General features: G+C 44.6%; 1 protein-coding gene across 3 annotated transcripts in view; it reads right to left on the bottom strand.

The window, feature by feature from the left end:
• Positions 1-23,707, bottom strand: part of arnt2 (aryl-hydrocarbon receptor nuclear translocator 2) — a 376,808-nt gene that overhangs the window by 217,898 nt on the left and 135,203 nt on the right. For all 3 annotated transcript variants that reach the window (XM_084307418.1, XM_084307419.1, XM_084307420.1), the window contains exon 6: positions 19,332-19,434. In XM_084307418.1, coding sequence (XP_084163544.1) covers positions 19,332-19,434 — 103 coding nt within the window. The remainder of the gene's footprint in view (positions 1-19,331; positions 19,435-23,707) is intronic.

Raw genomic sequence — 23,707 nt, 5'->3', positions numbered from 1 at the left:
TCTGTCCACTATCTGGTGTCATTGCAATGCGTTTTTTATTCTTTCTTATACAGTAAAAAGGGGGAAGAACACTATATCGTGGGTGTTCATATGACTTGTATTCTGCTTACAGCTTCGAAATTCCACTTGTTTCGTTTAACGTAAAGCCTTTTAAATATAATCAAAACGTTCCCGTGTTTCTGCGGTCTGTGCGCAAAATAATAACGAGTTGAGCTACGCGGAGCGCAGTCAGTCAGTACACCCCGTATATTCCGATAACGCTATATAAACCATGCTGCATTCATTCTGAGAGAAAGATCTATTATTCCAAATGCTATTTATAGGGTTTTGACCATAATTACACTACTGTTGCTATTTTACAATGAACTATAATGAATTACGGTTCATACAGAACATGCCAGTGTTGAAACTAATGCACAGAAGCTCATTTCCTTGTTGTAATAATATATTCTACCACTGGGCGTCAGCTAAGTGTGTTCCGAGCTGTGCGTACACATAAGCACGGAGTCAAGTTCAAGTTGAAATTGATGAATCCCACTCTTTGCTTAGAAATGGTCGTACGCACAGGTTAAGCACAAATCTGTGCGTAAGACACGTTGATGAATGAGGGCCCTGGAGTATATATCCATCAAGTGTCGACCATTCTTTCTCCCGAGAGAATGCCACTAGTTCCATTCGTGAGGTAAGGGGGTGGGTTATATTGACGACGCTTGACAACAGAGGTTTAAACATAACTTCATATTTATTGGTTATTTGTTTCTTTATATCTGCATCCAGTTTCAATCTCCGTGTGTTCAACTTCCTGTGTTGACATTCAAGTGTGACATCATCGCCTACGGCAGCTTATACGCTAAAACAAAACCCGAGGGGGGGGGGGCTGGCTCTCTCGCACGTTCTCGCCCTCTCTCTCTCTCTCTCGCTCTCTCTCTACATTCAATGATTTAAAGTGGCCAAACATTACAGTATAAATACTAACTGGATAGTTGATGATAAACATTTAATTTCATTATCTGAAATATTCTAAAATCATTAAGTCTGCTATAAGCCTTTATCCCTTTGTGTGTGATTATTATTTTCTCACAGTAGTGTGTGTGTATATATATATATTAGAGCTGGGCCGTTAACGGTATCGCGCGATAATATAATTAACGCATTAATCTTAAAAAAAAAAAATAAAAAAAAAAATTATTTACCCAGGGTAGGTTCGCTGAGCACAGATGCTCTTTTTCAGGAACGCCCTGCTTCACATTCACACAGTTCCATTCACACCTGGGAGCTGCCCAGTACAACCACAGTTGACACCATTGGCCACTGAGCAACTCCACTGGAGCAGTTGATTCAAGCCATGTCACATAGTTCAAGTTTGAAATGATTCTTTCTGTTTTGCTCCTGAGAGTGCTAGATACTGTACTGGTAATATTATTTATTTGTGTTAACTTCTGAATAAAACAACTTATTAACACTTTGGCTGCCTAAGGTTAAATTCATGATATACCATAGATTGCCAGCGCTATTTGTCTATGGAGAAAGTCCCCTTCTTTGCAGGGCTATAACTTTTTAAATTCTATTGCTACATTGCCATTATTAGGGCCCATTCAAAGTCCTATATGTATTGTTCATTGTGTAGCAACGTTAAACTTTTTCATTCACATATTCATAGTAAAGTATGGTCTAATGTATAAGTATGTTTTCATCTCTTTCTGCAGCTTTCTCCAGAACGTGATATATAGCCCCAAATGCATTATATTGATGATGAAATACAGTTTGATGGCAATCAGCGCGATATAAAAAATTCCAACTAGACGTACTTCTAGAAGTTACTACACGTCATCTGATGTTGACCGGATGGGCGAGGGGGCGTTTATAATTCCGTGGGCAGCGTTATACCAATCATCTAATGTGGGTCAAATGTTGATAATAGCAGTTAGTATCGAAGACGGTAACGTTACACGCTGAAACTCACCCCAGTCTCCGCGCGCCGTTGGGCGATCATCGTAGAGTAGAAATCTTATCATTATGGGATATATTTTTACCCGGTCCATCTCCAGCTTGTATAATGGTATATACGTCCAAATCATGTTGTTTATCGAGTTATTGCCAATCGATCACCGTGTAGCGTGACGAGCCAGAGTCCCATGACCTATAGCGAGCGCCCGGAAGTACTACGGACGTCTAGCACAACCTCTATGCCACATCCTGTTTGGCGATTGCGCCGATCGGCCAGATGGCGCTCCTGAACCGCCAGAGAGCTCAGTGGGTCCTGCTGGTGGATCTCAGGCCAGCGGAGGGGACATATGAATCCGATCGCAGATTTTTGAAATATTGATATAAGGACGACGTAACGCGTCCTCCGGCAACTTTAGCATGGCCAGCAAAGACGTCTAAAGACGGTTCCCGGCAGCCAAAGTGTTAAACACAAGTACATCTTATTGAACATTATTTTGATATTTCATTACCAATTATCATAGCAAAACAGCTTTTTCAAACAGTCTGAAATGCATTTTGGAAACGGGAGATGGGCTCATGGTGTAATGGGCCACCTGGCCTGAGAAACATAAGGAGGAAAGAAAAAGTAAGGACTTACTTCTGGTCATTATTTGGGTAGAACACACATATTTTGACATTTGATATATATGTGTGTGTGTGTGTGTGTTTGGCTAAAGTGGATAGAAAACACAGTACTGTGCAAAAGTCTTAGGCACCCAATAGTTTTTATATAAATTGTCTTAGATGTAAATACATTTTTTTATTAGTGTGTCAGTAGACTACTCTTAGTACATTTTTTCTTTAAATTAATTTTTAAAGCATCTTCATGGTTTAATAATGCAAACATATGTTGCAGGGACTTATTATAATTGTTACGAAGGATCAGATTAAACCGAATATATATATTTACTACTTGATATATATTGCATAATATTTGTATATCGTCTGATATCCCTTGTGTATTCTTTGTACATATACACGGAATATCCCTTTTACCTAGTACAGACCATAATATTTCGTTCTGTGTGGGATTTACCCGTGAGGAACATCACTCGAGCCCGTCTCTTGGAGAGGCTGGCTGGCTTTCACCTATGCTGCACGCATACTTGGATTACAGCTGCTGCTTTCGTCTGCCGATCAAGGGAGTAATGTACCGACTCCCGTAGCTGGAGCTTATTGATTCCCCGTTGATCCAGAGTTTGCATTCGAACATTTCCTCCCCCTGCTGGCCTACAACCGGAGGGACCCTACCAGTATCTCCCGCTGCCTTACTAGTGTACCATAGATATAATTCCTAAGATACAGGTGGTATTCATTATCTCCTGCGTAATATGATAATGGACTTACGTTATTGATTTGCTCACGCACATTCTTTCGCCTTATAAGCGCGACCCTACGTAAAGTATTGTTATATACTATCATTGCTGCTAATAAATATTATTATAACCCAGATTTGTGTGGAACCGTGTCATTGTGGAGGTGTTCATATCATATACCTGTGTACTGTATGGCCAGTAGTAATGTACATAAGACAGTAGTGGTTTAATGATACCATACTTATTAATACAGTCAGGGAATTGTACCCCTCAGTTACAATAATCATCATATTGGCGTGACTGTATGCATCAAAGGGTTAAATCAAGCATTTTTAAGTGCTTTAGAGGAAATGTAAAAATATCGCGATATATATCGTGTATCGTGATATGGCCAAAAAATATTGCGATATAATTTAGAGGCCATATCGCCTACTCGCAATTTAAGAACGGGTACTCTCAGGTTGTTAGCACATTCGGCAAATCTGATCATGAGTCATGACGCCATCTTTCTTTTACCGGAGTATAGACAAAGTCTCAAGCGAGAAGTAAAGCGTTGGTCTGTGGGATCAGAGGAAACGCTCCAAGCTGCACTCGAGTGCACAGACTGGGACGTGTTTCGCGATAACACACACTATTAATGACTATACTGAAACAGTGCTGGACTTTGTTTTTACTCTGGTGGAAGAAACAATCCCCTCTACCACAATTAGAGTTTACCCAAACCAAAAGCCCTGGGTAGACAAATCCGTCCGTGAGGCTCTGAAAGCGTGCACCTCAGCTTATAACGCTGGGCTTGTGACAGGCAACATGAATGAGCACAAGGCGGCGAGATACAATGTAAGGAGGACAGTGACAGAGGCAAAACGGTGCTACAGGGATAAGGTTGAACTTCAGTTTGAACAGGCTGATTCCAGAGGTATGTGGCCTCAGAACGATGACAGATTACAAAGGCACCTCCCTCAAGCTGAACAGTGACATCTCCTTGGCAAATTATCTCAATACCTGCTATGCGAGGTTTGAGGCTGTGAATAACAACACCAGCCTACAACCACTGCAATAGAGGGGGGAGCCACTGCCGATGGAGACTCAGTGTTCAGGATAACAGAACATGAGGTGAGGAGGACCTTTAAGAAAGTGAATATCAGGAAGGCAGCAGGACCGGACGATATCCCCGGCCGCGTCCTAAAAGTCTGTGCCGACCAATTGGCCCCGGTATTCACTGACATATTTAACCTGTCCTTAGAACAGGCTGTCATCCCCACCTGTCTGAAGAAGTCCACCATTATCCCTGTACCCAAAAAATCCACGCCCGCTTGCCTCAACGACTATCGCCCTGTAGCTCTCACCTGTAGCCATGAAGTGCTTTGAGAAGCTTGTGAAGGGCTACATCTGTTCCTCCCTCCCCATCAACCTGGACCCCCTGCCATTTGCATATCACCCCAACAGGTCCACGGAGGACGCCATAGCCCATGTGCTGCACACAGCAGCATCACACCTGGACAAGAGGCAGGGGAACTATGTGAGAATGATATTCATCGACTACAGCTCAGGGGGACAATACCATAGTCCCCTCAAAACTCGTAGCCAAGCTCAGGGACCTGGGCTTGAACTATGACCTCTGCCAGTGGGTCTTGGACTTCCTGACGGGAAGACCCCAGGTGGTGAGAGCAGGCAACTGCACCTCCTCATCCATCACCCTCAACATAGGAGCCCCCCAGGGCTGTGTTCTGAGTCCCCTACTCTACTTGCTGTACATGACTGTGTGGCACAGCTGAACAACAACACAATCATCAAATTTGCTGACGACACAGTAGTGGTGGGCGTGATCTCTGCAAATGATGAGAGGGCCTACCTGGAAGAGGTAGAGGATCTGGCGCTGTGGTGTCAGGAGAACTGCCGCTCCCTGAACGTCAGCAAAGCAAGAGATGTTTGTGGACTTTAGGAGGTCGGGGGTCAGGGACTACACTACAGCCCCCTCAGCATCGATGGGGCACCGGTCGAGAGAGTGAACAGTTTTAAGTACCTCGGAGTCCACATATCCGAGGACTTGACATGGACCACACACATTGACAGTGTAGTCAAGAAGGCACGGCAACGCCTCTACTTCCTTAGGCGCCTAAGGAAGTTCAAAGTGAGTCAGAAGATCCTTAAGAACGTCCACTCATGCACAATAGAGAGCATCCTGACTGGCAATATCACCTCCTGGTTTGGGAATAGCACCGCACAAGACCGTAGCAGACTACAGAGAGTGGCCCGTTCAGCCGAACGCACAATTGGAGGTGGGCTTTTACAACAAGCGTTGCAGGGGTAAGGCTAAGAGAATAATCAAAGACTCTAGTCACCCAAACAACTGCCTCTTTGAACTGCTGTGGTCAGGCAAGCGATATCGGAGTCTCAATGCCAGCACAGAGAGACTCAGGGTGTGTTCACATCTGAAAGTCCAGGGATAGTCCGGACTTTCTGGTGGACCAAATGTGAAAATGATACATTGTTTGATTTGGTCTGCGTTCACACTACCCTGTTTGGTGCGGATCTAATTTGTAAACAAAGGACATGCTGTCGCCAAGTCGTTCATCTATTGGACTAGCACTCACAAACATAACAGTTGCCGACAGCGTCTCTTGTGATAAAGCAGAGAGATACTGTCATTACGAGCGTGGCGCAAGTCGACTAGAGAGTAGAGATATGGAGAGAGAGAGCGAGAGAGAGAGAGAGAGAGAGAGGACGAGAGAGACTGTCCGCGCACGGCGCCAGTCTAGAGAGACAGAGAGAGGAAGAGAGAGAGAGAGGCAAAGAGAGAGAGAGGACGAGAGAGACTGTCCGCGCGCGGCGCCAGTCTAGAGAGACAGAGAGGAAGAGAGAGAGAGAGGCAGAGAGAGAGAGAGAGAGAGAGAGAGAGAGGACGAGAGAGACTGTCCGCGCGCCTGTCATTCATTTGAGTTGGGTCGCGCGCAAGCTGTCACTTGGCGCTGTCAAGTTGGGTCGCGCGACCGCCGCCACTAGGCACCTGTCACTAATTTCAGTAATTTGCTCTAGATTAGATACTATATAAAGTTCGTTTTGCGTTCACACCAACAGCAAACGAACCATGGTCCACTTTGAAACGAACCGAGTCCCAACTTTTCAAGAGGACCATGGTTCGGTTGTTTGGTCCTCATTATAGTTCGGTTTGCGTTCATACCTGTACAAACCAAACGGACTATCGATCTAAAGGGACCATGGTCCACTTAAAGGGACCATGGTCCACTTAAAGTGGACCAAACAGGGTAGGTGTGAACGCGCCCTCAGAAGGAGCTTCTATCCCCAGGCCATCAGGATGCTCAACGACAATAACACTATGTAACAAACCATCAAATACGCTCACAGCACACACATCCACACGTACACTCACTTTAAATAAACAACTCACTGTAGCACCCACTTTAGACACTTTAACACTTTATATTTATTGGTAAAGAGATTTGCACTACAACTTATACCTCATTGCACCTTACCCAAAGTTGTACCGTACATTTTTGCACCAAAAAAAGAGGTTCTTATCACTGGAAACTATGAAATTGCTTGCCAACTGCATGATCCTCAGCCAATATGATTATGCATGTACGTACTGGTATAGTGGTGTTACAGTGGAAAGTAAACACAGGCTACAAACCAGCCAAAATAAGACCATACGATTGGTCCTAAATCTGCCACCTCAAACCCATATTGAGCCATGTCACTTCAATGAGGTGGGATGGCTCCCTGTGGAGCAGTGTGTGCTTTCTGAAACTGGGACATATGTATAGAATGTTAAATGGATCTGCCCCCAGTTATTTATGCTCTCGCATAGTCCTGCGTGGCCAGGTCCATGGACGACAGTTACGGTCTGGGCAGCTCTCAGTTTAGAGCCTAGAAAGGGTTCCTATTCACAGAATGACTTTCTGTCTACAGCCTGCCAGCTGTGGAACTCTCTGCCCAGGGCCATCCAAAACTCCCCCACTATTGCTGTCTTCAAGAGGGGTGTGAAGCGACATCTGCAACAATAGGTTGCAGTGGGTGCTTGGCCACCACTCTTGAAGAACAGGAACATGACATGATGTAATGCGGCTCTTTTAGAAAATTGTGTTGTCTATTTTATCTACTTGTATTATCTATCTTATCTTCTTAACTCTCTCTTTGTGATTTATTGTATTCTTCTTGGGACCATGTTGGAAACAAGTCGACCGACTTTCACATGTTATCCTTGTACCCCTTGTTTTTATACTTTTGTATAAATTGTATGTACTAAATAAAAATCAATCAATCAATCAATCCCATTTCTGCATTGTACTGTATATTGTATTGTAACTTTACTCAGTTACAAATTTTTTTCCTACTCCGTATTGTATATTGTATATATGTATATTGAACACTTTTGTTTACACTTGTGTACGTACTTTTGACTTTCTATTTTATATGTATCTATTTTTATCTAGCACACTATTTCATATAAAAGTATTCTGTATTTTTGTATGACAACTAATAAAGAAACTTGCACTTGAACTCTAGTGGGACATCTAGTGACTGAATGTTATCTATAGCAGTTTAACTATGTTGATAAAGTAAAAGGCCTAATTATATGTACAAGAGGTCAGAGCTGCTGAGTGCTGATGTTTACAGCCTCCATGGTAAATGCTAAATGGACTGCATTTATATAACGCTTTTTATCCAAATCGCTTTACAACGTATGCCTCACATTCACCCATTCACTCACACATTCACTCACACATTCACACACACCGACAGTGGAAGCAACTATGCAAAGTGCCAACCTGTTCATCCGGAGCAGTTAGGGGGCGAGTGTCTCGCTCCACCACGCTGCCGGGAGGAGCCAGAATCAAACCGGGAACCTTCTGATTACCAGACAACCACTCTACCTTCTGAGCCACTATCACCCCACATGTCAACCCCCCCTAGTTAAACACAGTTCTCATATATCAGTACCCCACATATATGCATTTTGTCAGACGTCAGAGCGCAGGGTCACCTGCAGTGCAGAACCCCTGGAGCAATTTTTGGGGTTCGGTGCCTTGCTCAAGGGCACTTAGGCAGGATGATGGACACCGTAGATGTAATACCAGCCACCCGCACAGCTGGAATACACCTTCCTGTCGGATACTGAACCAGCGACCTTTTGGTTACTGGCCGACCTCTTTACCTCGAGGCCATCCTGGCAGCGGTGTGTGTGAAGTCCAGTAAGCTACTGTAGGCTTTTTAATCACAATTGGATTTTCTGTCTCTTTAATTTGGGCAAACTGAAAGCCAAACCACATTCCATCTAATGTTTTTTTTCTTTTCTTTTTTTCTCCTTCTTATATTTGAGACAAAACAACCTACATGTGTTTTCATTAAAAATCAGCTCTTATCTTGTCTCCGACTAGCTGTCTGGCCTACATGTTTACACACCAAGAAAAAGGCTCAAACATTCTGCAACAGACTGTTTTTATGAGGACACATGGGACTTATCCGTATATGGAAAAATAAGACTCAAAAGATTTTTTGGGTGAAAGGACAGACCTATTAAGGACAACAAAGACAATTCTATCAATTCCATCGCCAAAATAAAGAGTCGCGATCGTGACGCTTTGGTCCGACGACAGCTGTGATACACAGCAGACATTTGTTATTGATTTATTCATCCTTTATTTTACCAGGGTAGTCACGTTGAGATTTCCATCTCTTTTTCAAGTGGGCCCAAGAAGGCAGCATACAGATGAGTTTTGCATATAGAACATTAAAACAAACGCAAACAAAAACCAAGATAGTAAATCACGCAAATATTAAAAAGTAGAGAAAATGTCACATTTCGATGAGAAAGACAAACATTATAAACACGAGTGCTCCATGGCAAGCAGGTGCCCCAATGTTCTCTTTATAATGGCCAATTTGTCTGAATATACCTGCATAGAACCCCTCTATATACTTGCTTGTACACCTGATTTGATTTGATTTTCTCTATAACATGATGTATGTATATTTATTCTCACCGCATATATACCTATCCTCACATGTCTGTACTTACCTGAACATAGACCTATCTATATCTGTACATATCCTACTCTTACTAGTTACACTGCTGGCCAGTAGTAGTCAGTCATACTGTCTTTATTTGATATGATATGATATTTGCATTTATAATGCGTCCCCCAGACAATTTTTACATCGGTCTGGGGCGCAGCCCGGGGGAAAAAAGAATACAAATAAATGGACAGGACAAATAAAACAGGGGACCAGGCATATGGACAGACAGAGAACATAAGAACACCTCAGACACACAACACAACAGCAAAGTAACTGTTGTACATTAACTCTGTACATACATCTGATTAGCACTACACTCAGTAGTACTCATTTGTATATTTTGTACCCAGTTTAACTACCTTATTTTTGTTGTACTGTACTTGTGCTGTATGATGACAATACATTTGAATCTAATCTAATCTAATCTACTTCCAATGAAGGTATCTAGCTTCAGATCTAAATCTAGCTTCAAATCTAAAGAGAGCGAGAAAGTGGACAATACCCTCACCAGTTTTTAAACATCCTACATCTCTCCCTCTTTCCCTTGGTGAGTGCGGGAGAGCCACTTGTCTCGTCAACTCAGCCAGTCAGCCAATTGGTGAGACAAGTGGATAACGAGGCACTGGCCACACCTGGGCCACATCATCAATGAGGAAGAGTCCCAGGTGGATAACGAGGCACTGGCCACACCTGGGCCACCTCATCAATGAGGAAGAGTCCCAGGTGGATAACGAGGCACTGGCCACACCTGGGCCACCTCATCAATGAGGAAGAGTCTCAGGTGGATAACGAGGCACTGGCCACACCTGGGCCACCTCATCAATGAGGAAGAGTCTCAGGTGGATAACGAGGCACTGGCCACACCTGGGCCGCTTATAGCTTATCCGCAACAGTAAGTTACTTCCGGGGTAGGCCTGATTGGCCCCGACAGGCACGTGACGCGCAACTTTCTCTGCCGCGCGGCACGCTCCGCGGAGCCGAGCGGCAGAGCTTGCGGAATTACGTAACCGTCCAAATACGCCATGACTCTCATTCGGCGCTTCAGCTCACCTGGCAGAGCAGCGGTCCTGCGATCCTGCGGTCCGTTGTTGGTGAGTTTGAATCCCATCAAATCTTTTTTTTTTAACGTGATTTTTTTTTAACGTGTATTCTTTCGCCGGTTAAGGTTAGGCATGGTTAAGGTTAAGGTTAAGGTTAGGCATTGTTTCGGAGTTGGTTAAGGTTAGAACGGTTAAGTTTAGGCGCTGTTAAGGAGCTGGTTAAGGTTAGAGTTTGTCTTAGAGAATGGCAATATTCTTTCTATGGTTAAGGTTAGGCATGGTTAAGGTTAAGGTTAAGGTTAAGCATTGTTTCGGAGTTGGTTAAGGTTAGAACGGTTAAGTTTAGGCGCTGTTAAGGAGCTGGTTAAGGTTAGAGTTTGTGTTAGAGAATGGCAATAGACAGCCTATTTCCGCGCGACAGCTCTCAGCAGCCTCGTTGCGCGTCCTGAGTTTTCCGCGTCACGTGCCTGTCGGGGCCAATCAGGCCTACCCCGGAAGTCACTTACTGTTGCGGAACAGTTACACGCACCTGGGCCACCTCATCAATGAGGAAGAGTCTCAGGTGGATAACGAGGCACTGGCCACACCTGAGCCACCTCATCAATGAGATAGAGTCTCAGGTGTGCTCCGTTGGCTCACTTTGCTTTAAATGATTTTTTGGTTTTTGGTTTAAGTTTGTTCTTTGTTCTGATCGGAGAAAGACTGTGAGCCTCTTGGTAACTCCCACTACAGTAAGATTCAGATTCAGAATCAGATTACTTTATTCACCATATTGTAGTACAAATGGAACGTGATTCGACATTTACAGTGCATGCTTTTTTTCACAATTAACACTTTCTGCGCCAACAACGAGTTTAAGTCCACCATGATTCCCAACTTCACCCGCTGAAGTCCTATGTCAGATTTGAGTTCGGTTCAATTTTATTATGATCCCAGAGGGCAATTATTTGGCAATTGGCTATTATCAGTCCCAACGGACGGCACAAAAAGATCTAAGAGTATCTAAGATCTAAGAGACAATAAAGTACCTCATAATGGGGTTAGAGCATTTTTACTTTTCACTCTCAGGCTTCCAAAACAACAAATCGTGGAAAAACACAAAACTGACTGAATGAAAGATTTGTAAAACATGGTCAATGAAAGACCTCAGTTTCCTCAAGCAGAACAAGGGTTGTTGACCCTTCTTACATGTGACATCGGTATTTGTGTCGAAGCATAGTTTACTATCAATGCCAGTTCACAAATACTGTCTCTCAACACTCTCCACCATCTGGCCCTTGAAGATTCAGTCACTTGGATTACTCTGTTTTTGGGTACAAGTCACCTCTCCTGTCACCTGCTCTGTTCCAACTGCACTCTGAGCTAACTCGCTCCCTCTCTCCCTCTCGGTCCCGCTACCACCTCGGAGATTCTGCCGAGAGAAGTCTGCAGAGCGGCTCTGACGTCATCGTCTGCTTCCCCAGACTACCATCCCGGGAGAAGCTGCAGAGCAGCAACATACATTAATGCTCTTGTTCCAAGGCCTTACCCTGTTTTCTCTGTCCCAGTATGCAGCTCCAGCCCTCGTCCTGTTCCTAGGCCTTACCCTGTTTTTCTCTAGTCCTCCTAGTCCTCCCTGTCTAGTCCCTCCAGTCCTCCCTCTCCCCAGCCCGCCTCCGCGGGCCTCTGTCCCTGTTTCCCCACTCTAGTCCTCCTAGTCCTCCCTGTCCCCAGCCCGCCTCCGCGGGCCTCTGTCCCTGTCTCCCCTCTCTAGTCCTCCCTTTTCCTCCCTTGCCCCGGCCCTGTTTTCCGTTAGCCTTCCCTTAGCCTTCCCTTAGCCTTCCCCTTAGCCAGCTCGCCTCTTAAAGGCACTGTGCCTTTTCCCATTCTTGTTATCCAGTATTTTGTGTTCTCCCTTAAAGGGACAGTGCCGGTTTTCCTTTTGTTTCAATAAATGCCCAGTTCTTGGCTTACTCTCATACCTGTCTTGTGTTGTGCGATTGGGGTCGGTTACAAACCATAACATATATAGTGCAAAGCAGAAATGGGATGAGGTACAATTTAGGTACAATTTACAGTAAGGTGTACGAGTTGTAGTGCAATCCTTCATCAATAAATATAAAGTGTGGGGAGTGGGTGCTACAGTGTGTTTGTTTAAAGTGGGTGTGTGCTATAAAGTGTGTGGAGTGGGTGCTACAGTGTGTTTGTTTAAAGTGAGTGTGTGCGTGTGGATGTGTGTGCTATGTGCGTTTGATGGTTGTTGTTGTGTAGTGTTCATTGTTCGTTTAGCAGCCTGATGGCCTGGGGATAGAAGCTTCTTCTGAGTCTTTCTGTGCTCGCCTTGAGACTCCGGTATCGCTTGCCTGACCGCAGCAGTTCAAAGAGGCAGTTGTTCGGGTGACTGGAGTCTTTAATGATTCTCTTAGCCTTGCCCCTGCAACGCTTGTTGTAAATGTTCTGGAGGGTGGGGAGCCCCCCTCCAATTGTGCGTTCGGCTGAACGTGTCACTCTTTGTAGTCTGCTTCGGTCTTGTGCAGTGCTATTCCCAAACCAGGAGGTGATGTTGCCAGTCCGGATGCTCTCTATTGTACATGAGTAGAAGTTCTTAAGGATCTTCTGACTGACTTGGAACTTCCTTAGGCGCCTGAGGAAGTAGAGGCGTTGTCGTGCCTTCTTCACAACACTGTCAATGTGTGTGGTCCATGTCAAGTCCTCGGATATGTAGGCTCCGAGGTACTTAAAGCTGTTGACTCTCTCAACCGGTGCCCCGTCGATGCTGAGGGGGCTGTAGTCCTTGACCCCCGACCTTCTGAAGTCCACAATCATCTCCTTTGTTTTGCTGACGTTCAGGGAGAGGCTGTTTTCCTGGCACCATCCCGCCAGGACCTTGACCTCTTCCAGGTAGGCCCTCTCGTCGTTGGCAGAGATCAGGCCCACCACCACTGTGTCGTCAGCAAATTTGATGATTGTATTGCTACTCCGCTGAGCCACACAGTCGTGTGTGTACAGGGAGTAGAGGAGGGTACTCAGAACACAGCCCTGGGGGGCCCCTATGTTGAGGGTGATGGATGAGGAGGTGCAGTTGCCTGCTCTCACCACCTGGGGTCTGCCCGTCAGGAAGTCCAAGACCCACTGGCAGAGGTCATAGTTCAAGCCCAGGTCCCTGAGCTTGGCTATGAGTATGGAGGGGACTATGGTATTGAATGCCGAGCTGTAGTCGATGAGAGAGGTGTAGTTATATAGTGGGTCGAGGGATTGGAGAGAGGTGTAGTTATATAGTGGGTAGATGGATTGAAGAGAGGTGTAGTTATATAGTGGGTAGATGGATTGGAGAGAGGTGTAGTTATATAGTGGGTAGATGGATTGGAGAGAGGTGTAGTTATATAGTGGGTAGATGGATTGGAGAGGTGTAGTTGTATAGTGGGTCGAGGGATTAGATAGAGATGTAGTTGTATAGTGGGTAGAGGGATTGAAGAGAGGTGTAGTTGTATAGTGGGTCGAGGGATTGGAGAGTGGTGTAGTTGTATAGTGGGTAGAGGGATTAGAGCAGGGGTGGCCAACCAGTCAGAGACTAAGAGCCACAAAAAAATTACTGTGGTACCACAAAGAGCCACACCATATACCAGCGTTTCTCAACCTTTTTTTTCAGTCACGGCACCCTTCATGTGTTTATAGGTCTCACCCTCTGGCCTCTGAAGTTGCTACTGTCTTTTTTATTTGGGCCTCACAGGGTTAAAAGTACCCTGTGAGACCCATGGCCGCCTAGTTATAGTTGAAAGTGGGGGTGCAAGATTTTTTTTTTTACATTTAATGAACACCTGTATGTGCAATTTCCTGCAATATAGAGCCTTCAATCTTGACCAAAATAAAGCTGCTCTTTTCACTATAAAACTCAGTTTATATTGCAGTATGATAGCTATAATAATAATAACTTCACTGCGAGGGCTCTTTTAGCTAACGCTAGCTAGGCACGTATGATAGCCAATTACTATTATAATAATAATAATAATAACTTTCCCATCCTCCCAAAGCCCCTCCGGCCCCGTTCTCATCCGCAGCACCAACAACAACAACAACAACTAATTGACGCTATCAATAGCCCCAGTGAGCGCGGCGGCTGAATGAATGAATGAATGAAAACTTTATTTAACAGATCGCAGAATGGGTACAATACAGTACGGCTCAATACACACAATTGTTAAGGGGATGCAGACCAGAGAAAGACGTTTGTCTTGTTTACATCAGGGTCCATACTTTCGTGACTGTGCTCAGCACCGAGTGAATCCACAGTCACTTGCTCCTCAATGGGAAACCAACCTAGATTTACCATGAAGGACTGGTTCTGGCCGAACCGTTCGTTATACAAGTATCACAGAGACATTACAAAAGGTGCTCACAGTTGCACGAGGGGTTCGCACAGAGATACGGGATGGTTTGAAAGCTTGGCGTTGCTAATAAATATTTTTTATATTTTTTTATAAACTGCTCAAAGCGGCATTATTTCCGCCGTTGGGTGATCACAGCGCCTGCGCACCATCCCGTATCTCTGGATTCACTCTGTGCAGCGCCGAGGCTCACCATACGAGAAATATTCAGTTTCAATCTGTTTGCGCATTTAGTATACAGTCACAGTGTTCGACTTACGTGATGATTTGCTCCATTTTGATGTAAACGCAGAAGAAATTAATAATCCTCACAATGTTATCCAATATCCAGCCTGAATTTTTCAAGGGCTTTCGAAAAAGCCGCCTCCCCCAACATGTCGTATACGTCATGCCGACGAACCGTGGCCCGTGGGCACTGGATCAAACCATTAAAGTGGGGGGTCACACAATCTTTGGAAACTTAAAAACTTGCTATTAAGTGTCATTGCGTATTATTAATTTGATTGAAATTACGTAGTTATGGTTAGATAATATTTATATATTGGGGGGGGGATATATCAATGATCAAAAAGTGAGGGAGCAAAGAGACAAGTTTGCTCCACCAAGTTCAATACTGGTAGAGCACCCGCTTCGCCTGCTCTTATACGTAGGCATCTATGGTGAGACCCACGGTTGCAAAATTACAAAATCACTTTTAGCCATTTAAAAAAACAATGTTTATTTAAAAAATGTTAAAGGGGAACTATTTTACTATTTCTTTCAATATTTGGGCACTTTTACACAATTCCGGTGAGTCTATGGAACACCTAGGTTTTTTTCAAAAAAAATGCATTGTTTTGTATTTCTAATCAAGTACTAAAAACCGCATTTTTCTACCTCAAGATCTTAAGCCGTTTTGAGGCTGGGCTCCAACCACTGTGTGGCCTGGTGCCAACTGCCACATCAACTGCCACATTATTATGCAGCTGAGAAATCTCTGACATCACAGATATGCACATTTTCAGATGACTCAGTTCAGTGAGGGTGAATATTGTGAGAGGAGAATTGGAAGAATTCGCCAATATGAGAATTAGAGACATATATCCTATTAATATAAGTCCACATAGCTAAGAAACAATGGTAAACACTGAAAAAAGCCATTTATAAGATAGTTCCCCTTTAAGCACATGTATAGTCAATTGGTCCTGTTGTTCAGCCTCACAATGCTATTTGATAGTAAATGTGTTTATATGTCCCACCCTCTGGCCTCTGAAGTTGCTAATTTCTTTTTAATTTGGGCCTCACAGGGTTAACCTCTTAAGCCCGAGATATACAGTAAAAGTGTATATTTTCAGCATTATGTTTGTTTACCAATTATTTTAACTGTTATTAGTGAAATATAAGATTATAGAAATCTCAGGGCATTGAGTCGGAAACCGGCGCATATTGACAGGAGGAAGTGGCACAGCCAAAAGTGAGTGTAGTCTTTTGAAGGAAGAGACTCAGGGCTTTCAAATTTCGAAAAACTACCCTACCCAGCTCACACCAGCCCCTGTCAATCATCCGACTTCTGGATTTACTTTTTAATTTCTCTTATTTTTTGGGATTATCTCCCACAAACCTGAACGTTATTGCCATAAAACAGAACGCAGTTAGTTTCTCTACCTTTCTGTGAACGTCTTGCAAAAAACGGTGTTGCAATATGATGAAAAATGGTGGAGAAATTTACATTATAAAAAAGATGGCAGAATTCAGTACTGTATCTACAAAACCTTCTGTTTAATCATCTTCCCTTTATTCATTTGCTTAGATTTTTCAGGTCTGGTCAATTTTTGCATGGTGTTATTTACAGTCAAGATACATTTTTTTTTAAATAGAATTGATATTCTCCTTTGGTTCATTACAATTTACTCAAGCCTAGTAACAGACACACTATTTCTGACACTGATCCATATATGTCCCTAGATTCAGATACCAAGAACATGCAAATGGACCATTTAAAAAAAAATGTAAATGTTTATTCTACGTCCTTATGGAATGAGTGACATAAAAAAAAAAAGGTAAAAAACAAAAAAAAAAAAAAAAATTATTGATGGAAGAGCCGCACATTGACGGGCAAAGAGCCGCATGCGGCTCGCGAGCCGCGGGTTGGCCACCCCTGGATTAGAGAGTGGTGTAGTTGTATAGTGGGTAGAGGGATTGGAGAGTGGTGTAGTTTTAGAGTGTAGTGCACCCCCCTTTTCCTTATCCTTTGGGCCAACATATTGTTATTAATGGGCAGGTGATAGCCTGAACATTGTAATCAATCACATATGAAGCTCTGTTCTCTGAGCATCTGTTGCCGCCGACTGGAGAGTCAGCGAGGCAGGATATGAGAGTAGGGACCTGACAAACTATACACCACAACAAGGTGTTTCAAAGTCCGGTCTGGGGACCAGTGTAAGTCCGTGGAATGTTGCCGAGCGGTCCTTGGCCCAAACATTGTAATCCATCACGTATGAAACTCTGTTCTCTGAGCATTTGTTGCTGCCGATTGGAGAGTCAGCTAGGAAGGATATGAGAATAGGGACCTGACAAACAATACACCACAACAAGGCTCCTCAAAGTCCGGCCTGGGGACCAGTGCAAGGCCGTGGAATGTCCTTGGCTGACATCGACTGTTTTTAAAGGTGCTATAGATCAATGTTGCGTGCATGTATCCCCTCCCCACTTCTCATTTCCCCACATGGACTGCACCTGATTGGATAAATTACATGCTGGTGCTCTAGCGTGACAGTGGCTGAATGTTATCTATAGCACCTTTAAGTGCTCAGAGGGAGCGCCTATATAATCACCATGGAGATGGATAGACATTGACTTATGAAGCATCCTGTTCCTCTTCAGCACAACGCCCTTTTATGGCTATCTTCTTCGTTGGTTGAGTGTAGGGCTGGGAGGTATACAGAATATCAAGGTATACCGTCACGGATCCGTGCAAAGGTATGGGTTTTTACTTTACAATCGCCAACGATATATAGAAAATTATTAGGGCTGTCAATTGATTAAAATATGTAATTGTGATTAATCACATGATTGTCCATAGTTAACTGTGATTAATCGCATATTAATTAGCATTTTGTATCTGTTCAAATTGTACCTTAAATAAAATAAATAAACAGAATGACAAAGATTGTCCAGAAAAACAAAGATACTGCATTTAGCATTAAATAAATATGCTACAAATAATCATAACATGACAAAGCCCAATAGACAATATCAGATGGTCATATTGACCTGCTAAATGTAACATCACTCAGGAAAATGAGTACTCACACAATGTAGTGTCCAACTTTACTCCTGTAAAGATTCACTAAAACATGCCCTGTGCCTTAAAACCAGAATGATGGCCCTCAAAGCATCGCAACAACAGAATTGGTAAGCTACAGTAAATGTTCCATTACTCAAAGATCATTCCCTGGATGACTCTCACTTCTAAATCAAATCACATAATGTAATTATGTCCAACCTCAAAAATAAAGGGTCACAAAAACATCCCCTTCTACTATGTAGAAACAGTGTCACAAATCCAACTGAATGGAGTCCAATGTTAATCTCTTGCCAACCTTATACAGACTAATATACTTTTGTACAGTAAAAGTTATCTCTCCCCCTCTCACACAGTACCATGTGAGAGGTTATTTTCGTAAATGGTAAATGGCTGCATTTATATACCGCTTTTATCCAAAGTGCTTTACAATTTGTTCCTCACATTTACCCATTCACTCACACATTCACAAACCGACGGCGGAGGCAACCATGCAAGGTGCCAACCTGCTCATCAGGAGCAATTAGGGGTTAAGTGTCTTGCTCAAGGACACTTCGACACGCTGCCGGGGAGAAGCGGGAATCAAACCGGGAACCTCCGGATTACCAGACTACTGCTCTACCTTCCGAGTCACTGTCGCCCACTGGCTCATAATAGCCATAACAGCCCTGAAAATGGTACATGTATTTTAAAATTAATCCAAAATGACATCCTTGCAGCAGTATTATATAGATTTTGGGATAAAAATCGGATGCCCTTCTGAATGAAAAAGCACCATGACAATTGCAATTTGCATTACACTAAATGTAAATGTCAAATCATGCTGCAGTATTGGAAAAACCAAACAGTCAAATATCATTATACCGTCAAAAATTCAAAACACACTGTATTATTAATAAACTTTCTGGATCTCAATGGGACAAACCTGGTTAAATGAAGGCTAAATAAAATACATTAATTCATTAAAAAAGCATTTAAGAGGCAGTTACAATTGGTGCTAATGTGAAGCCATGTCAGTGTCAATGGAAGTTGAGGGAGTGTGTCTGAAGGGAAGTGGTTCGTCCTGCCGCCATCTTGATAACGGCAACTAACAAACCTGACGAGACGCGACCCCCTGCTGCACCTCCGGTGGTCTCTGGCACAGAGTCCTAAGTTACCATGGCAACCACTGCAGATATTGTGATTAACTTTAAACATCTTTAAACCTCACATTTCACCTCAAAATGCAGTAGATTCTAATTTACCCTCCTCTCTCTCTCTCTCTCTCTCTCTCTCTCTCTCTCTCTCTCTCTCTCTCTCTCACCTCAAGCGACAGATGAAGGAGCGTCTGGAGCCCATACACATCCTCATGGACGACTGTTGTCCTTCCTTCTTCACCGTGCCCGTCTTCAGGTCCAGGATACGTCCTGGAGACACACAGAGAGACAGACATGTTAGACAGACAGACAGACAGACAGACAGACAGACAGACAGACAGACAGACAGACACACATACTCATTCACACATGTACACGCATGCAAACTGTGGTGGAACCGGAGGTTTAATTATGCGCCTGGTCAAATCGTTACAGCATTGTTATTAGGGCTGAGAGAGCAGGGCACAAGCATTTCATTTTTCTTTAGTGGGACTTGAACCCTCACACATTCTCTCTTTCTCACACACATGGGAATCATTGAGCTACAGCACAGCATGTCCACGTTCTATTACAGACAGAGGGGCAAGGGGGTCGCATGGCCTAAAGGTCAGAGGGGAAGCAGGGGGTCGCAGTGGCCTAAAGGTCAGAGGGGGGTCGCGGTGGCCTAGAGGTCAGAGAGGAAGCAGGCTTTAGGGGGTTGCAGTGGCCTAAAGGTCAGAGGGGGGTCGCGGTGGCCTAAAGGTCAGAGGGGAAGCAGGCTCTAGGGGGTCGCAGTGGCCTAAAGGTCAGAGGGGGGTCGCGTGGCCTAAAGGTCAGAGGGGAAGCAGGGGGTCGCAGTGGCCTAAAGGTCAGAGGGGGGTCACGGTGGCCTAGAGGTCAGAGAGGAAGCAGGCTTTAGGGGGTCGCAGTGGCCTAAAGGTCAGAGGGGGGTCGCGGTGGCCTAAAGGTCAGAGGGGGGTTGTAGTGGCCTAAAGGTCAGAGGGGGGTCGCGGTGGCCTAAAGGTCAGAGGGGGGTCGCGGTGGCCTAAAGGTCAGAGGGGGGTTGTAGTGGCCTAAAGGTCAGAGGGGGGTCGCGGTGGCCTAAAGGTCAGAGGGGGGTCGCGGTGGCCTAAAGGTCAGAGGGGGGTCGCGGTGGCCTAAAGGTCAGAGGGGGGTTGTAGTGGCCTAAAGGTCAGAGGGGGGTCGCGGTGGCCTAAAGGTCAGAGGGGGGTTGTAGTGGCCTAAAGGTCAGAGGGGGGTCGCGGTGGCCTAAAGGTCAGAGGGGGGTCGCGGTGGCCTAAAGGTCAGAGGGAAAGCAGGCTCTAGGGGGTCGCGTGGCCTAAAGGTCAGAGGGGGGTCGCGGTGGCCTAAAGGTCAGAAAGGAAGCAGGCTTTAGGGGGTCGCGGTGGCCTAAAGGTCAGAGAGGGGTCGCGTGGCCTAAAGGTCAGAGGGGGGTCGCGGTGGCCTAAAGGTCAGAGAGGAAGCAGGCTTTAGGGGGTCGCGGTGGCCTAAAGGTCAGAGGGGGGTTGTAGTGGCCTAAAGGTCAGAGGGGAAGCAGGCTTTAGGGGGTCGCGGTGGCCTAAAGGTCAGTGGGGGGTTGTAGTGGCCTAAAGGTCAGAGGGGGGTCGCAGTGGCCTAAAGGTCAGAGGGGAAGCAGGCTTGTGACCGGAACGTCTGTGGAGCGACCGGTGGGAAGAATCTGGGTGGCGGAAGTGAAACGAGAGAACGCTCTCCCTTGAGCACCAGTGGTGATTCACCACAGCTTGTTAGGATGGAATGAAAAGTACAGACCACCTCTAAAATGATTTCTAGGAGAGAGAGAGAGAGAGAGAGAGAGAGAGAGAGAGAGAGAAACTTTTTTTATTAAATTTTTTGACTTTTTTCTTCTCATGTCAACGTTCACACGCACAATATCGCGATACTACTACGTATCGATTTTTCCCCCCACCCCCAAATGGTACCCATCCCTACTAGCAACACAAGACGCCTCCATGTCCAGCAGCACTGACTTGCTTTGTGTGTGTGTGTGTGTGTGTGTGTGTGTGTGTGCGTGTGCGTGTGCGTGTGTGTGTGTGTGTGTGTGTGTGACTAATTATAATGCGTGACTGAGGGTGCACAAGCTTGGATATGGACATTTAATTCTAAAGTGAATGTTAATTTTACTACCCAAATAAAATTATATTGGTCTCAAGTGTGTGTGTGTGTGTGTGTGTGTGTGTGTGTGTGTGTGTGTGTGTGTGTGTGTGTGTGTGTGTGTGTGTGTGTGTGTGTGTGTGTGTGTGTGTGTGTGTGTGTGTGTGTGTGTGTAGGAATATGTTCTGGACAAAAACAGAGGAGCAAGTACTGAAGGGAAAAGCAGGTCAACAAGCTAAGAATCTAAACTATGAATGAACGTGTTCCCAAAAGGAAGGAGAAAGGAGGAAGGAATGTGTGTGTTGTGCTGGGCGCTGCGCTGGCCACCCGATAGCCCCTGGCATGAGCTAAGCACTGAGTCATTTCCACAAACAAATTATCCTCCTCCCCTGAACACGAGGAGGACTCCTCCGGAGGGACAAAGAGGAACTCTGAAAATAACAACTGATTCATTCTCCTTCATCAGGATCCTCACGGTTCTCCTTCGCGGGAGGATAACAGGGATGCGTGTTACGACGTTGGACTTGCATCCTGGTGTGACCTCTTCAAATAAACCCTCCGTCAGCAAACCTTCGAGACAAAATCCTCCTGCGGTGTTTCATGTTGATTTCTTGGAAGCCGCTGACTTCTCCACCAGTGGGCTCAGCTAATCTCTCTTTGAAATAAACTTGAGATGTATAAATAAAAGATGACTCTGTTGCGCTTGACAAGCTTGTTTCTTATTTGTGTGTGTGACAGGAGAGGAGATGTACTCCTGTGAAGGCCAAGGCAGACAGCTGGCTGGAGCAGACCTCTATGACCTGGTTGGATCAGAGCTATATAGGACCTGGTTGGATCAGAGCTCTATAGGACCTGGTTGGATCAGACCTATCTGGGACCTGGCTGAGCTGGAGCAGATGTGGCTGGGACCTGGCTGAGCTGGAGCAGACCTATCTGGGACCTGGCTGGGCTCACTAGAGTAGACCTTCTCACACACACTCTTGGTATAGCCCCCTAGCTCTATTACAGACCTAGTATTGGTCTATGAGCCGGTATGCAGCCTTAGATCCCCAGGCAGGGCCCTGCTGACTATTTGGGCTGAAGTTGAGAGAACATTCTCCCACAGGACACTAAACAGTGGAACCATCTGTCTGAAGAGCTTAGGTCAGCTGAATCAATAGTCTGGTAGAGGTCTTCTTTAACCCTTCTTTACAAACCTGCCTTTAAACTTTACATTATTGCTTCCTGCAACCTGCTTTTTTGTAACTTTCTCTGCTGCTGTTTTATACGGCTGGTTTAATATTTAATATTGCACTTCATGAAAGGCTTTGTAATAATAACGTTATTCATATAATAATAATAACTTTATTTATATAGCACCATTCATACAGATTGCAGTTCAAAGTGCTTTACACAAAAAACGCACCAAAAGGATAAAAAAAAAAGAAAAACATTAAAGGTCCCGTGTTTTGCCATTCCTTTCACTATTTGGGCAATGTTACACAATTCCTGTGAGTCTATGGAACACATCTGTAAGGCTTTTTTATTCATTCATTGTTTTGTATTTCTAATCAAGTACTCTGGCAGCATGTTGAGCAAATTGTTGATTCTCTCTGTCGGCACCCGCGCACGTCAACCCGTTTGAGGAAGTGTCAGTATTTCCACTCGCTCTGTTGTTGAGTGCGCTACAACCATAGAGGGGGCGTTACTGCAGACCAGCGCCTTGCTACATACAGTAGGATAGCGAGTCAAATCAGAATGACTTAGTTCACTGGGGGAGGATATTGTCTCAACTGTATTGGAGCAATCCGCCAAAATTAGAATTAGAGACACAGACCCCATTGATACAAACCCCCATTGCTAGAAAACAATGCTAAACACTGGAAAAGGCCATTTATAAGTAAGTACTAAAAATGGTAATAAAACAATTAGATAAGATGGTAAAAATAACAGTAAGACAATAAAAAATTACAAATAATTTTAAAAAGCTGCTATACAAATACAGTTTATTATGTTGTTTATTAATCACACACACACACTCACACAGGTACTCAGATACGGTAAACATAAAGGCATGAACACATGGCCCAAACACACATAACACGCTACACACACACACACACACACACACACACACACACACACACACACACACACACACACACACACACACACACACACACACACACACACACACACACACACACACACACACACACACACACACACACACACACACACACACACACACACACACACACACACACACACACACACACACACACACACACACACACACACACACACACATAATGACATTCAGACACACAGTGAACTGTGTGAACTCCCCCAGAGACAGGCATCTGGTTATCTAACCACAATCTAGCCACATGTAACCCGTCTCAAGCAGAAAACCTGACTCACTCTGGCAGATCCACACCATAATATTTTC

This window comes from Notolepis coatsorum (genome assembly GCF_963971535.1).
Source record: "Notolepis coatsorum genome assembly, chromosome: 2".
Taxonomy (NCBI): Eukaryota; Metazoa; Chordata; class Actinopteri; order Aulopiformes; family Paralepididae; genus Notolepis; species Notolepis coatsorum.
This window is presented reverse-complemented; position numbering and strand designations above follow the sequence as displayed.